Source organism: Spinacia oleracea, chromosome 1, assembly GCF_020520425.1.
Source record: "Spinacia oleracea cultivar Varoflay chromosome 1, BTI_SOV_V1, whole genome shotgun sequence".
In the NCBI taxonomy this organism is placed as follows: Eukaryota; Viridiplantae; Streptophyta; class Magnoliopsida; order Caryophyllales; family Amaranthaceae; genus Spinacia; species Spinacia oleracea.
Genome location: NC_079487.1, coordinates 40,146,427 through 40,160,128, shown reverse-complemented (window position 1 = coordinate 40,160,128; position 13,702 = coordinate 40,146,427). Strand labels below are relative to the sequence as shown.

The 13,702-nt window shown below is 36.5% G+C and overlaps 1 protein-coding gene across 1 annotated transcript; it reads right to left on the bottom strand.

Moving 5' to 3' along the window:
• Window positions 1–9,251: 9,251 nt before the first annotated feature.
• On the bottom strand, window positions 9,252–13,481 carry LOC130463961 (uncharacterized). The gene is made up of 5 exons (XM_056833283.1): window positions 11,104–13,481; window positions 10,723–11,022; window positions 10,539–10,644; window positions 9,959–10,454; window positions 9,252–9,355 (listed from the first exon to the last, which is right to left on the bottom strand). The coding sequence occupies exons 1-5, from the start codon at window positions 13,479–13,481 to the stop codon at window positions 9,252–9,254; spliced, it is 3,384 nt and encodes a 1,127-aa protein (XP_056689261.1).
• Window positions 13,482–13,702: the final 221 nt, after the last annotated feature.

The following is a 13,702-nucleotide window of genomic DNA, read 5'->3' as shown; positions in this document are numbered from 1 at the left end:
GAAATTTTTTATATCGACGCTTCGCTGAACGGTCGAAATTTTGGTGGTCGATATTTTCCGGCGGTTTAAAGCGTCGATATTGTCTCCATTTTCCTCGCTGCAGAGCGTCGATATTTTCCATATTGCAACGGTTCGTCTAGTCGAAATATTTCGACTATCTACTTCGTCGCTATTTACTCTCCTTCCGCGCAACAACAACGCATCTTTCGACCCTTCACTCAGTCATTTCTAGTGTTAACATTTTCACTCCACCAAATCTAGACCCCTCTGAGGGTCACAATTTGATACTATATTTTTTCCGCCAAACCAATTTAGACCCTTCTAAGGGTCACAATTTTATACTATATTTTTATCGCCAAACAAATTTAGAACCTCCTAAACGTCACAATTTCAAAGCATATATTGTTCTTCATTCCGGCCGGCCTTTGCATAATAACATATATATACATCCAAAAATATATAGTAAATTAGATATATATATATATAGAGAGAGAGAGAGAGAACAATAAAACTTAATTAATCATTATCATAAAATAATAATTAATTAGCAACAATGTATTTTATAAAAAGTGCTAACAATCATCCACGCATTAATTTGTATTGTCAACTCAAACTGAAATAAAAGAAATACAAAAACAACTTTCTAACATCATTTGTTCTACCCTGATCAACATAGTAAAAAACGAAAGAAAAACAACTTCCCAACTAAGTCTAATTAAGCGAATAAATCCTATCGCCATGATAGCTTAGCGCGCTTGAAGATAACTTGTTATCCCTTGATCTAAGTTTCACCATTATAGCTTGAAAATTTAATGTCAATTTTTTTTTGGTAAAAATATATTATTACTAGTCACAACATCACCAATAACTCTCATCCATCTCAACGTCAGAAACCAGTAGAGCCGAAAAGAAAGGAAGCTACACACACACCAAAATCTATTGCACAAACCCACAACAAATAAAAGACTACAAATCCCACCCCATTAATCCAGACAATAACAAAGTCAAAAAAAAAAAAATGCAGTCTCTGAGACGTTTTTTAACAACAAGCTCATTGCGAACCTTTAGCAAAAATGTGTATGATCAGGTATACACAGGGATAAAATCATGCGCATGGTTGCTGTTGCTATAATCCAAGTTGGATTACTAAGAGATATAAAGTTGGCTCAAATTCTATCCATGCGTGATCATATAGTCATGAAATCAGCACTTTCGGAAGTCAGAGCCACTGGTAGCAGTTGTATCCTGCCATAAACCTCTTCTCATCTCTCCTATAAAAGCAAAAGACGAACCTAATCTATTGCACAAACCCACAGCTAGCAGATAAATGACTACAAATCCAAAGGCAACCTCTAACCTACACACACACCAAAATCTATTGCACAAACCCACAGCAGATACCAATCTGATTTACTGCAGAAACAACAATGCACATGGACAAAGAAGCCATAGAAGCTAGCTATTAATAAAAAGCGTACAACTCTATACAAAAATAATTCAGTAGTAAGCTAGCTTTCTAACACGAGGACAACGGTTTTTTAACCTCCGGAACTAAGCATGTCCATTATTCTAATCCACAGATCACTATATACAGATCACCAACATTGAGGATGACTCCTCGAGGGAGTCAACAGAGAGTACATTCCAAAATCAAGATAAAGACATTGTCTATCTAGATAAATATCAAAGAAAAGCCAGTGCATCAGAGCTACTGGGACTATGAGGCTGCTACTTTATCTCAGAATGTAAAGGGTTTGGAGAAAAGAACAACACTTTGCTGTGACACTTTATCTCTGGTTCGAGTAAAAAAATCGGGCACCTCGAGTAAAGATGCTTCTATCAAAGATCGCAGAGGAAGAGTAACAAAATATTCTTCCATTTACATTTCTGAATATGTTATAGGAAGGAGGTCATTACTTGGTTGTGGGTCAGCTTTTTGATAATCCTGCAATTTCACATTACACAAAGAAGATATTCTGGGATATCCAAACATTTTCTCATCTTGCTCCCCAACTCTCAAGCTTCTCTAGATGTCTGAATTATGTTGTGATGCAAGAGCATATATAACTTATGCATCATTTGGTTAAATCTACCTAGGACTACCTATATGCACCAAAGGTAGGAAAAGAATCAATTCTAGCTGTTTTTAGCCATTTTTGTATACTTAGTAGGTGGTTTATTTGTACCCTTAGTACTCGGTAATTATATTTGTAACCATAGCAAAGACGCATTTGCAAAGGGTTGCACCAAGTGGCAGCCGTTGCTCAAAACAGAATAGTAGCAGCAGCACTTGCAAGCATCTTTGTGAAGAGTTATGAAGTTGTAAGAGCTAGGAGATGCCATGACCTGGAACTATTGGTTATCTGTTAGGCCCTACTATCTTTTACCTTGTTTGACAGCTGCAATAGGTTTTAAATGCCATAACAGTAATTATAGCCAGTAGCAAAGTTCAGGTTTGCAGTTTTGGTGTGAGAGTACATTCTGGTGGGGTTCTTAATTTGGTGTTGTTAAAAAACAGCAGCGAAACAAATGGAGCATCAGTTAATATTTCATTACTTGGCCTATTAATTAATTCAGTACTTTAGTTAATTCTGATAACAATAGATTAGTGTCGATCACAAAGCAGCAAATTCATTTCTTAGCCAACATGGCCCAACAACTGACACCATAACCAAGTACAAAAAAAAGTCAAAAAGGAACAAAAATGTAATGTGCAATCAATAAGTTCTTGCACACGCTCAATCAGAGCTTTATACAGGTTCAATAAAGTTGTAGAACAACAAACAAATTCAAACAGTAAGGAAATCTAGCTTGCAGGTTCAGAATGTGTCCATAAAAACATAGGGTTATAAATCATGTTTATGGTCACAAATCGCAAAAAATTTCAAGCTTAGCAACATAGTTAAGTCCATATAAGATTACCTTGCTTTTGGCAATAGTGTCCACATCTCATGTCTCGGCCTATTTTTCACCACTCCCACCAGAATCATCATTAATCTACAAAAACCATTTTAATAAGCCACGTCGAATACATTTTACATTGAGTGTACTAAAACAAATATTCAAATACTTAATCGGTAAGACATGCATGTTTCTAAAGCAAAATGACTAACCATATGTATTGCTGATTCCGCACCATCTAAAAGGTCTGATGAAACATTTCCTTTGCGTACTTCCTTCAAAACTTGTCCTAAGAAAGAAGCAATCATTTTAAATGACTGCGTTGTTTCATCAAACTTCGTGCTTAGAGCTTTATTTTGTTGTGCAAGTTCCTGATTTTGCTTCTTTACAGCTGATAGTTCACCTTTTATGTTCTCCACTTCCACGGCACCATTGTTAACATAGCTTGACCCTTCTTTCCTTAGCAAACCTTCCACTCCAAAGATGTCACTTTGTTTCACTCCAAACCCATAATCAGAGGACGTTTAGGTATTTCACCTTTATACATAAGCCTATTAAAGACCTCATTCTCAATTTCAACCCTAGACAAGGAAGAAGAGGAACTCGCAAGGTTTTCTTGGACCTCATCGTTTGCTTCCTCCTGTTAGATAATATGAGAAGCGAATATCAGAAGTGTAAGCTCTAGAAGATAAAAGATCGGAGGCCTTGTTACATTTGTTAATGCTAATGAAATATATACATATATAGATATCAGAGGCCTTGTTTTAACTGATCTGATCAGCACGGATCTGATCAAAACTGATCTGATCGGAACAGAAATATTCAGAACTGATCAGTTCTGTTCAGATCAAATCAGTTCTGATCAGAACAGTGCTGATCAGATCAGTTCAACTACTGAGTGTATGAACTCGCCAGAGTGACACTATTTACCGATCCTGTTAAACTAAAGTGCAGAGTAGGATTCAACTGAGAAAATAAGCAAATAAGAATTTGGCACTTTTCAAAAATTGAAATGTCTTCACATATCATGTTGGATACTATAAAAAAGAGAAATATTGAATTAAGGAGTTCGCATAGATTAGAGAAAGATTGAATAAGCTCAACGCAATGGATACCATAAATTGATGAGAGGGTGTGCCCTCTTCAAAGCATCCATCTTTGGCATAAACTGATTTGTAAAATGCCAATTCGCTAAACTCCCCTTTCTTTTTCTGCAATTATAGGAAACAAATAAATAAACAAACTTGTGGAGTAGGGCTGATTATAGTATCTTTGTGTTTTATGTTCCTATCTACTTAGAATCTATAGCAACTAAAATGCAACAACTCAAAGAAGGTAGAAAATCATACCAAATCAGCTCTTCGATTAGCAAAGCTTGTAGCACCACTCTTGTGATTACGGTCTTGTAATGCTCGAGCATTTTTTCCAAGTTCAGATTTTTCCTAGTTTCAAGAAATCAATGTTAGCATGAATTAAATAAATTAAACTTACTAAATTTAGGATCTTTCGAGGTAACAAACCATGGCCTTTGGTGTAAACCAATATGTAACCAAATCCGACCAACTCTCAGAGGAGACTCCATCAGGCAGATTGGCAAAGTTCTGTTCTGGAGTTTTCACTGGATCGAAATGTTTTTTCTTCAATGTGTATCTATGCTGCTTCCATGGTCTGTCCATGCGGTTTAAAAGTGATGTGTTAACTAGCTCCCCATCAGGTATCACAAAATGTTTCTTCAAAGAAAAAGGACTCAATGTAAGTGTTAAACTGTGTGAAAAAGTATGTTGCAAGTATATAAAACGGAAGAAGTGCCAAATTATGTTGCAAGTATATAAAACGGAAGAAGTGCCAAACTTACCGTCAATCATGCAAACTAATTTAGACTACTTTGACCAATCAGTGATCAATTACAATCAAATGGAATTGATTCCAATCAAAAGATATTATATTTACAATTGCTCACCTGTCATTCTTTCTATTTGTTTTTCTGATTTCGTTTCATTTCTGCGACTGTGAGAAATAATAGAGATAATAATATGAGGGAGTTGTTTCAAAAAGATGAGCTGCTCTCGGCTGGGTTGAGTATACAGGAAGCTGACATCTTTTTTAAGGTTCTATTGGGTAGGAAGTTAGAGCAAGAGAGCTCTCGAGTCCTCTATTGATGCCAGTCATGTCACTACTCATTACTAAATTGGCAATCTAGAATATAGTAAATTGGCCTTAATTCAAACATCGTATATGTATTAAGGCTAAGAAATAGTATTAAGGCTAAGAATTGTTTAAATACAAGGCTCAAAATATTTAGTTAACTTTTTAAACTATTAAATTCCCGTGTAACTAAATAAATTAGAAAGTGTAACTTAGAAGTCTAACCATGGCCAATTGACAATAATTATTTAAGCTAGAAAGTGTTAAGATATATAGTGAAATATAGTACGGTAGTTCCTCGAATAATTGATGACACTCTTATGCTTTGAGATGTTAAACTTATGTAGTTACAGATGTACATTTCCCAAGGTGACTCTTTTGATGCATTTTTGTTACTTTATTTCTAATTTGGTGGTTTTTTTATTTGAATTTCTATGAATAATGGATATTGTTAATTATTTTGAAGTGAGTATTAACAGGAATTTTATCTTATTTGTCGATTAGAAAGATACTAGCATTCAAAGTAGTGCATTAGAGACGTGTAAAATGCAACTGAGTATGAGTAGTTCTCTTTGGAATGGAAGAATTTCATTGAGAATAATATGTTTTGATGATTTTGTTTCCATTTTATCCCCAAATGTGAACTCTTTAGGATTTATTGTTATAATTAATGTAAGTGTAAGAAGGATAAATCCACATACCCGAATAGCTTTAACTATATTAGCTCTTAAGTTAGCGTCCAGATCACGCCAACTATCCAATCCCACTGGACACATGTCATCTATTTTTGCAATATCTCCAAGGAAACTCACAAGGATTTTACCACCTTTTCGAAGAGGTTGGTTGAATTCATTGAACTTAACAATGTATCTGAATCCCGGTGTATCAAGCCAAACGTCTCGAGGCATAACCGAACCTTTCACAAGGTGGTGTATTCCTTCAGCATCTGCCAGAGATATGGAGTTAAATGAGATAGAAAAAATCACCAATATAATTCACAGTTTCCATATTTAAATTAAGTAGAGACATGTTTACCTATAGCTATAACCTCGTTCTTCTCATCAAACTCCCTCTGATACGGCCAATTTTGAACAATAACTCGATGTCGAGGTACTGATTTTTTCACAGTAGTATCACTTCCTTCATTTTCATCCAATTCTTCATCACTCTCTGGAGCTGATTCTTCAGATTCCTCCCAGTTATAAGTTGGCATAACTTCAGCCTCAATATGATTGGATGGAGGAGATTGATTTTGAAATGCATTTTCACTCACATGCATGTAAGTTGGAGGCACCTGACCAGAAGCAAGCTTCCCGGCTCGATCTTTCCCTGACATGGTGATTGGTGGTGTAGGAGGTTGTGACATCACAGATTTTGTTGCCCTCATGGGTGCAACAAACGCTCTTTTTTCCAAATGTGGTTTGGTACCTGTGAGTGAAGCTTTTTCAGGCTGATGTCTAACTTTATGAAGTTGTTGGGCAGCTTTGTCCCGCTCCAGAGAAGGCTGTCGGGTAACTATGACAGGCTTCACAGTAGCTTGAGTAGTAGGCTGCATAGGAGGCTTGAGGATAGGCTTCACAGTAGGCTGAGTAGTACTCTGCAGGTTAGGCTTCACAGTAGGTTGGTGTGAGGCTGCAAGATTCGTTGTTGCTGTTTTTTGTGCTGCTATTTCAATGAGGTTGGGAAACAAAGGTCCTTTTGACCATCTACTTTGTGCAACCTTTGTTTGCGGTTGTGATGCTCTTGTAAGAGTTGGCGAAATTGATTGTGGTAATGGGTTAGAGGATGGTTTTGACTGGGTAACAGCTAGTTTTGATGATGTCTTAAGTTTTTGCTTTGAAATCATGGAAGTAGACCGAGGCATGGATGATTGTGATGCAACCATTGAAGGAGATGATGTAGAAAGGGTGGGTTTTTTAGCAGTTGTGGGTTGTTTGATGGGTTGTGAAACAGACCCAAATGATTGTGATACTCCAAGTGTTGGAGGGGTGAACGGTCCCCAGTTTTGGATGGATGGATCAGAAGATTTGGGTGATGGATCAGAAGGTTTGGGTGACTTCGATGCACCAAGGCTTGATCTGTCATCGGTAGCTAAAAATGTTCTTTTAGTACTGTAAGTCATGACTTTTAGTTCCTGTTCAGCAAGTAAGAAACACAATCAGCCATGAATAAAAAAAAATGATGAAACCAACAAATATAAGAATGAAACACTAAATAGTAAATAGGATATAAGCAAGCTGCATATCTGGGATTAATTAATACTTTGTCTAATCAAGATGATAGTGTAATTTGAACTAGTAAGGCTACAACTAAATACACAGCTCAAAATTCTTATGGACTACCGTAAAAAATCTAGCAGTGCAGTCAGCCAATATGTTCGATTATGAACATAGAGACTCAATAATCAAAGAATGCAGAACCTAATAACATGGAATACACCATGACTTGGATTAAATAGAATATTTATCTTTACAAAACCATTATTCTTTCAGAAAAGAATTTGCTCCATAAAACAAAAAATACACTCTGTAAACATAATACTTGACAGGTTTGTGTTTCTTGAAAACAAGAAACTTATTTTTATCAATCAATATTAGGATACTATTAGTATTAGTAGTATGGTACTACATCTTTTTTCTTTTTTTAAGGGTACTATAACTCTATCTTAACATATAGTATATATATATATACAATGGCGTTATCAGGAAATTTGGTGGCATTGTTTTCGTTCTTATGTCAGAGTTGGAATTCAGAATGTAGGTAAGCATGTTCAGCCCTATCTTTCTAGACTTAGGACATTATCTACCATCAACTAAAGAAGGAACAAAATAAGCAACCAACTCAAAAACCTTGTTATAAACAGATGGAAGCAGAAAACACTAACAAAATCCTAGATGGAACCACAGATTAGCAGTAAATTGACTCATACTTCTTTTGTCTAGAAATTCACTGATCTATAAACCAAGAGACAACTTCTCCTATAGAGAGAACTCCTGGCATATCAGCAAATGCAGCCAGGCTGCAATCTTACTGGCCAAGGACAAACTGAGACTGAATCCCGATGCACACCAAGTTTACTCTGGGACCCTTGGACAAGAACAAATCCAAAAACAGTACATCAATCTAGAAAACTGTTATCTTTACAAGACTGTCATCTTGATTAAACGAAATTTGACAAAGAAAACGAACCTGTTCTTGCAAATGATCAAAGTACTAGTAAGGGTGTTAAATCTGCTGGTAAATTAGCTGGGAAGAAGAGGCGTGGTGGTACTCTGGTGTTAAACAAGTCTGAGGTGCAAGTCAATGAGGGCGATGCAAATAAAACGAATGTTGCTGGTGGAAAGCAGATCAGTACTAAGTCCAATTTGACAATCAATGAGAGTGATGCAGTTAGTAAGGGTGGAAAACATGCTGGTAAAATAGCGGGGAAAAAGAGGCGTGGCACACTAGTGTTAAACAAGACTGATGAGGTGCAAGACAATGATGAATGTATCAGAAGTAAGTTGTTTGTTGATAATGATGAAGATGTAAGTAAAGATGGAACCAGTAAGTCGAATTTGACAGCAAATGAGAGCGATGCAGCAACTTCAAGTTCCTTAAACATTATTCCTGAGTTGGAAAAGGTTAAAAATAAACAAACGCCACACCTCATACTTTGTGGACATAGACTACAGAGAAAGGAGTTCCAACAACTCATCAAGCGTCTCAAAGGAAAACTTTGCAGAGATTCTCATCAATGGTCATATCAGGCTTCACATTTTGTTGTTCCAGAACCGATCCGCAGAACAGAGAAGTTCTTTGCTGCTGCAGCATCTGGGAGGTGAAATTCCTATCTAAGCTTAGTTTTCTTTAAGTAAAATTAGTTACAAATAAGGAACGTGAAAGGTAAGGTGACTTGGTATATCCCACAAAGCTGCCTACACAACCAGATTTACTGTCTATTTCAAAGCAACGCATCGAAGCATCCCCCGTCACACACACACACATCTATCCATTCTATCACAAAGACAAGAGAAACAATACATGAGACTTATCCTTTGGTTCATAGTCGACCAATTAACTCCACATCTATATTAAGCTTCTAAATAGTAAGTTGCCTGCTACTGAGTTGCAAAAGCAATCTACTCATAAATATTAGCATAGCAGGCGGGAAGTCAACACAACAGGAAGCTGAAACACTTAAGAAGCCAGCCAACACAGAAGAATCAACTGTAACGTAAAAAGATAGTAGCAGACCTCAACCGATAAGTCGCCTGCAACCAGACTGCAAGAGAAAAGAACCAAAATGCAAGAGAAAAAAAACCAGCCCCTGCATACATCAGAACAGAACATCAGAACAGATTAGAGAACCCTACCCAGAACAACTTGAAGAAAAGGCTGAACTCAGCTTGAAACCAGCAGCACAGATGCAGATGCTCAGCCTTTAGTTAGTTTTATTTTGAATAAAATTTCAGTAATTTGCTACAAACTTCAGCCATGCTACATTGTGAAGACATTCATAGAGGTGAAACCGTCAATAGGCTCACCACTATATATGGGTGTACAGAGAAATAAATGTGTTAATCTGCAAACCTAATTAAGGTGAATGATATAAGATTAAACGTTGTTTCAAACATTAAACTAAATTCAGATATCATATTGCTGAATTGCAGATTTATCCACAATCCATCATCCCAGTCTTTCCTTTAAATCTTTCCCTTCATTAGTCACTCACCTCAATCCTTACTTTATTATGCAATAATCCCAATAACCAAGAGACAATACAAGAGAGTAACCCAAGAGCTTCCGGAAAAGAGCATGATATAACTAGTACATTGAAAATAAAAGATAATAAGTCCATAGATCGAATCAATAGAATACAAATACAAAGAATAACGGCGTAAAATAAATAAGCATGGTCAATCGGCCCCACCCTCTTCTGCTACTGGTAAAGAATCACCTAAATCAAACAAATCTCTAGGCTTATTCTTAACAACATGGAACCATCCTTTTTGTATCTCATCTTCTATGTAAAAAACTTGTTTTGCTTGAGATGAGAAGACAAATGGATCATCTTGCAATAATCGTCCAGTATGCATCAATTTAGAGAAATTGACACATACTCCGCCGTTTGGATATTTTCTTACACCCCTACGAATGTCTACCCAATCACAACGAAACAATACAACTTTATAATCTCCATAGTAATTTAATTCATAGATATCCATCACTTTTCCGTAGTATGCCACTCCATCCGCTTCAACCATAACTCCAGAATTTTGTGTCAAAAGACGACAATCGCGATCAGTGGAAAGTAATTTGTATCCATTGATTATGTATCCTTTTAATTTTCTACCATAAGAATGCAAACCACCCGCCAAAGCTTTTCTTAGTTTCCCATCTTCGGTGGTTGCATCTATGAAATGTACCTACGATAATACTTAATTATATCAAATAAAGTTTATTTTTTCAAAAACAGAAGTATGTATTAACATTAAAAGAACTTAAGTAACCTTGTTTCGCAGCCACCCTCCAAATTCATTGATGATCCATTTACTTTCATCACTCTCCGCGACGGAAATTTCTAAGTTCATTTGACGCTTCTCGGTTAAAAATTCACTTCGTGGAAGAAGAAAAAACATAAGAGTGATTTATTACAAAATTTGTTATTCAAAAGAAAACCAACATAATACTTACTCTAGATCCCCTTTGATCTCATCAGAGTGAAGTAAAACGTAGCGATGGGCTTGTTTTAAGCTTTGACCATCAAGGCGAATGCTGACCTCCTTTCCAATGACTCGACCGCCGGAATTAAATAAGTAATCATCAGAATTTGAAATATCATCATCCATCCTTTTAGGCATGTTGAAGATGGTCTTAACACCTTGAAGATATCTCGAGCAAAACCTAATTGTCTCCTCTAAAAGGTAGCCTTCCGCAATAGATCCTTCAGGTTGGGCTTTATTGGTTACATGTGACTTCAAATGGGACAAGTACCTTTCAAATAAAATATTTGTATATAATAAATGTAAATTATTTAATAAAAAAATATATAATTCACATAGGTAAGATATAAACCTTTCAATGGGATACATCCATCTGTATTGCACTGGTCCACCAAGTTTAACCTCCTCCACTAAGTGAATCAACAAATGGACCATGATTGTGAAAAATGAAGGCAAAAACTCCATTTCCAACTGACAAAGAGTTAAAACAATTCCATCTTGAAGACCATCTAAATCATCTGGATCAATACTGGTGGAGCACAACTTCTTGAAAAACGAAGACAATCTAGCCAACAAGTCAATCACCTTTGTAGCATTAGAAGCTCTTAAGGCGACGGGGAGGATATCTTGCATTAGAACATGGTTGTCATGACTCTTGAGGTTAATCAACTTCCTTTGCTTCATATTCACACAACTAGAAAGGTTGGATCCATATCCATCCAGAACTTTAAGTTTCTGCAAAACAGTTAAGAATCTCTCTTTTTCCTCCCTAGACATAGAATAGGAAGCTGGAGGCATGTATTCATTTCCATTATGATCAGCACTAAGCCAAAGGTGAGTCTTTATTCTCCATGCTTCAAGGGCTTCTCGATCATCCCTATTATCTCTACTCTTATCCATACTAAGAAGTGTTCCCAAAAGATTCTCAGACACATTTTTCTCAATGTGCATAACGTCTAAATTATGCCTTAGAAGATTATGCTCCCAATACACCAAATCAAAGAATATGCTTCTCTTGGTACCAAAGACAATTTCATCTTGGACATCATTGTTATCAGTATGTCCTCTTTGTCTCTTTTTCGGTGGTGCCTTTGACTTTCCATAAACATACTCGACCTTTTCTTGTTGCCTCAATATATCAGTGCCGCTAGGACGAGATGGGGCTTCACCCAACTCATTAGTTCCAAACTTCTCACAAAACTTTTCACCCTGACGTCGATATGGGTGATCTGCGGGTAACCATTTTCTATAGCTACAATAACAAATCTTGTTCCCAAATCTATCAGAAGGTGTGGAATCCATGCATATAGGACATGCATTGTAACCTTTTGTGCTCAAACCAGAGAGCATTGCATAGCCAGGAAAGTCATTAATAGTCCAAAGCAGAGCCGCGCGCAAATTAAATTTCACTCCGTCAAAAGCATCAAAAGCTTCAACCCCTCCCCACAGCAATTTTAACTCATGAACTAATGGTTGCAAATACACGTCAATATCATTTCCAGGACTTGCTTTTCCGGGAATAAGTGTGGACAAAATGAAAGAAGATGGTTTCATACATAGCCATGGTGGAAGATTATAAGGAATCAACACCACTGGCCATGTACTATAAGTAGTGTTCATTAAACGGTATGGATTAAACCCATCGCTCGCAAGACCTAATCGAACACTACGAGGGTCTAATGCAAAATCTCTATAACGCTCATCAAATGCCTTCCACGCTAAGGCATCGGAAGGATGCCTCAAAATCTTCTTATCATCTTCACCCAATCGCTCTGTATCATGCCATCTCATATCTTCTGCTGTTTCTGATGACATGTAGATTCTTTTTAGTCTTGGGATAAGAGGAAAATATCGCATTACCTTAGCTGGCACACCTTTCTTACAAGTATTCGTACCTTGATCACTTACATCGTCACCCTTCTTACCCTTGGTTGTTTTCCACCTCGATTTACCACAAAGATGACATTTGTCTTTCTCTAAAAATTCACCCCAATACAGCATACAATCATTAGGACAAGCATCAATTTTTTCATACCCAAGGCCCAAGTCTTTTATCATTTTCTTACTGTAATAATAAGACGAGGGAAAATCAAGTATTTGAGGAAATGCATCTAAAATCAGCTTCAAGAGCATATTGAAAGATTCAATGGACCAGTGATGCATACACTTCAAGTGAAATAAGTGTAGAAGAAAAGATAACTTTGAAAAATTAATACACCCCTCATATAATTTCTCCTCAGAAGCTTGAAGTAGCTTCTTATATGTCGCATCTTCTTCTATTGTAGAATCATCATATTCAACATCTGTGTCGTATGACACGGGCTCCTCAGTCCATTCACCATCCTCTCTTGCTTCAAAAGTTGGAAAATTGGGTGGCACATTAACACTAAAAGCTGATCTTAATAGTCCTCCCATACTATCTCGACCTACAAACCCACTTTGATTACCAAGGGATCCTTCACTAGTACTCCCTCCATCACTCCCTAACATACGTTGAACCATATCCCCTTTACCATGAAAGATCCAATTTCTATACGACTTATAAAACCCTTTAAACAAAATATGTCGCTCTACATCATTAACCGGGAACCATTTATCCACCTTACAGTTCTTACATGGACATCTAATTTTTCCTTCGAATAGACCTTGATTGGCAAACGCAATGAATTGCATACAACCATCGATATATTCAGGGTGGCCAGTGGGTAGATCTATCCAACTTGTATCCATATCTATACGAAAAATAGTATAGTAATAAGATATATAATGAGTAATATGCGTTGTATAATATGAAATTTTATAGGTAAACGTTATGATCATTCTTATAACCTTGATATAACATATAATTCATAACATAACTTTATGCTTTCTTTTTTTGGCAATTAACAATGATTTTATTAACAACAAAAGAGACCTTGAAACATCAAGGTTACATTAATCGAGGGCCACCA

What these genes read in the sequence shown, in the direction of transcription:
- LOC130463961 (XM_056833283.1), bottom strand. Translation starts at nt 13,481, where the DNA reads ATGGATACAAGTTGGATAGATCTACCCACTGGCCACCCTGAATATATC. An exon ending in GAGGGTGGCTGCGAAACAAG is followed by an intron (nt 10,455 to 10,538) that starts GTTACTTAAGTT and finishes GTATTATCGTAG; the next exon opens with GTACATTTCATAGATGCAAC. An exon ending in TTTACCAGTAGCAGAAGAGG is followed by an intron (nt 9,356 to 9,958) that starts GTGGGGCCGATT and finishes TGATGTATGCAG; the next exon opens with GGGCTGGTTTTTTTTCTCTT.